Below are 3387 nucleotides of genomic sequence, written 5' to 3'. Positions count from 1 at the left end.
ACGCTTCACAAGTATATCTCTATATGTACCCCAATGTCTAACGGTAACGGTAATGATTCCTTCTAATGCTAGGGTATTTGTTTCTTCTTAGACAGTGTGCGATGAGATCTCAATTATCAATGGTGTGATTCACACTTCTCAATGATAAGAATCACATGGTTCACCTTCCTCGGAATATATAATCACATGGTTCACCTTCCTCAGATTAATATCATTTTATCCTATAATGTAGGCGATTTTTCGTTTTCCGCAATATTTGTTTTGGATTATCCTTTGTAATATTTTATTTTGGATTACCCCATAAGCGTACAATTTAACACTGAATTTGGGGATAAATAAAAAATAACTATTACAGGAAATAAATTATACACTTAGAAGACAAAAGACATAAATTTTAACATTTTAAATGGTGCGAAAATTGAAACATGAAAAGTCTGATGGTTCCAAAAGTGAAACATGGTAAGATTAACATGAATATAAATGCTCTCAATAAGAAATGAATTCCAATAGGGCCACTAATGCTTGAAGTCAATTATCTCCTTCAACAATCTTTGATATAAATTAAGGATTTTTTAACTATTAATTTACTTGTGAAACAATTTTCCTTTGTAAGTATGAATTAGCATATGCCAGATATATACTGTAATTGATAGGTAAATATAAAAATAAAAAAAGACTTGATAATAGGTTTATCCTAAACTTTAAGATAACATTAAGAGTTATTGGCCGGTTGAAACTTCTGCTTTCTTGACGATTTTTCCAAAGAATTTTCCAATTTTTTTTATCTGATAGATATTTTCATTATTAATAATAAATATACTATATAATTTTTTGTTTGTTTACAGAATACTATATGATTAGTCTAATATGGCGAATTTGTCAAGTTTAAAGTCCTTCTACGCTGTTGATTCTAATTTAATATCTTGTTCAAACATATTCTCAGTCTCATCAAATATCATAGAAAATAAAATTAAATAGATTTGGGTCATAATAATCCATTCTATAGAATTGAATTCAAACCATGTGAAATATGTGTATAAATATTATTATCCATTATACAAAGTATACCAACATCAGTTTTCAATCTTCATTGTTTTTTCTCTCTTAAACATTAAGGTTCATGAAAGAAATTGTAGAAGATGTTTTTACCAATTTGCCAGATGAAATTCTTGGCTGCATAATATCTTTTCTACCAAATGAATATTCACTTCAAACCACTCTCATATCTACTAGATGGAGAAACTTATGGAACCAAATTCTTGTTAAACATGGAACCATACAAGATATCACTACTGCTGTTGCTCATTTTCTAACCGATTTTGACGAGTTTGATCCATTAAAGCGACCGCGCAAGCTTCAATTTCACTTTGATGATGACAGTACACTCTTTGCAACTATTGCGACTAATAGTAAGCTTCTTCTTGATTTCTCTTTCGGGAACCAAAAACTTGAAAGAGAATATGAACTAGAGTTCAATCTCACTAAACAACACTTCACCTATAATCTTTTTCCTCCTTCAACTTTCTTAGTCAAAAGCCTCACTTTGAAATCAATAAGCTATTTGACAAGTGAAGTAGCTTCTTCCATAGTTTCGAATTTGGAGCATCTTGAGAGCTTGATGATCACTGATTGTTGTGGATTGCAATCTTTATTCATTGAGTCGGAAACAAAGCTTCATAAGTTAACTATCTTAGATTGCTTGCAGTTGAAGTCTCTTCATCTTAGAACTTCTAAACTTAAATGTTTTCGATACCGCGGACCTCTTCCTCGGATTTGGCCCGAATCTCATTTCAACTTAAGTCATGCCAACCTTGACTTCAGACAAGGCCTAAGCTGCAGTGACTTGAAGGCTCAAGATTTTGATGAAACACTATTAACTATAAAGAATTCTGAAATTCTTACTTTATGTCAATGGACTTTTGAGGTATGCTCCTTATAACTTTCCTCATTGTATATCTAGCACAGACATTTCATATTGAAGTTGTGTGTCTTGTTCAGACACGACACCGACATATGTACTTATATATTTTTTTGTTTAATTATCGATATTAACGTGTGAGTGTCAATCTTGTGTCTGATGCAGGTACTAATATGGCCATCAATTTCTCCTTTAAGTGGAAATTTTATATTTTATAGATTAAAAGAGCTATGGTGGATTGAAAACCATGAAAATAAAAACAGCATCAGTGCCTTAGTTTCCTTCTTGAAATTATGTCCTGCTTTGGAGAGACTTTTTATAATGGTAGGATTCATATACTTAATAATAATTTATGTTCTTGTTTTGGTTTAACATTATTGAATTTTTTTTTTTTTTTGACATTTCTATCACTTGATTGGATGCAGATTGATTCAAAAAGCTATTCAGCTCCAAAGTCCAATTCAGGCTTAATGGAAGCAATTAAATATATAGAATTGGAGCAACTAAAATTGGTAAAGTTTATGGGATTCACAAATCCAATGGATGAAATTTCAATGGCAAAACAATTAATTCAGCCTCCAAAAATAGAAACATGATCAGGTGGGAGCTGTTTGGATGTAATGATTATATAGTGATTCTTTCAAGAATGAATGATATAATGATGTGATTTTGAAGTATTCAAAGGGAAAAGCATGTCTTATAATCTTTTGAATAGGCTAGCACACTATCTTAACACTTTTTTGTGGGTTTATAAATTTGATTTGATTATATGAATTTTTACTAATAAAAGATAGAGAAATGATATTGGTACACCAAACATGACAACCAACACCGTATTTTGATACGGTTTCCTTTTTTAATATATTTAAATAATTATTTTTCATTTTTTCAGAAAAAGGTTAACACATGCACATGTTGTATTTAGAATGGTGTAGCCATACGGTGTACAATTTAAGGTGTAAGAATAGCAACTCTCTAAAAGATAGTGTTAAAAAATATAAGTTAAATTTGAAGGATGCTTAAACATCTTGCACCTTCAAATTCTATCATAATTAAATTCGAAGGAATAAGACTAAGCTTATGTTAGGATAATGTCAAAATTACGGTAGAAATTCACGATAGCCCAAACGCTATTCTTACCTGCTTCTAAAATCACTGTGAAATAGCAAAAAAACATGCGGCAGCAATTCAATGCGGAAACAAACACGCAAAATATATTTATTGTGAAAAACGATGTCAAGAACAAAATATAATAGGGAATTAGGGAAGATAAGAAGAACACAAGAATTGGTTATAACTGCTATTCTTTTACTTTCTCTTAAAACAAGATTACAAGTTTACAAGAATAACAAATAACCTCTCTCACTCTAAATTAGGATTTGCAGCTTAGTAATGATGAGAGACTAGTATGCTATTTATAATAAAACCTAACATACTAACTAATGGGTTTTTTCCACAAGGCCCATTAC

General features: G+C 30.6%; 1 protein-coding gene across 1 annotated transcript; it reads left to right on the top strand.

Moving 5' to 3' along the window:
* Positions 1–955: 955 nt before the first annotated feature.
* LOC131645854 (F-box protein At2g39490-like) lies at positions 956–3135 on the top strand. The gene is made up of 3 exons (XM_058916052.1): positions 956–1924; positions 2084–2242; positions 2344–3135. Exons 1-3 carry the CDS (start codon positions 1121–1123, stop codon positions 2512–2514), a joined length of 1134 nt encoding a protein of 377 aa, XP_058772035.1. The 5' UTR covers positions 956–1120; the 3' UTR covers positions 2515–3135.
* The last annotated feature ends 252 nt before the right edge of the window (positions 3136–3387 follow it).

The sequence above is a fragment of the Vicia villosa genome, linkage group LG2, assembly GCF_029867415.1.
Source record: "Vicia villosa cultivar HV-30 ecotype Madison, WI linkage group LG2, Vvil1.0, whole genome shotgun sequence".
Lineage (NCBI taxonomy): Eukaryota > Viridiplantae > Streptophyta > Magnoliopsida > Fabales > Fabaceae > Vicia > Vicia villosa.
The sequence above is the reverse complement of the archived record's forward strand: the minus strand, read 5'-3'. Positions and strand labels throughout refer to the sequence as shown.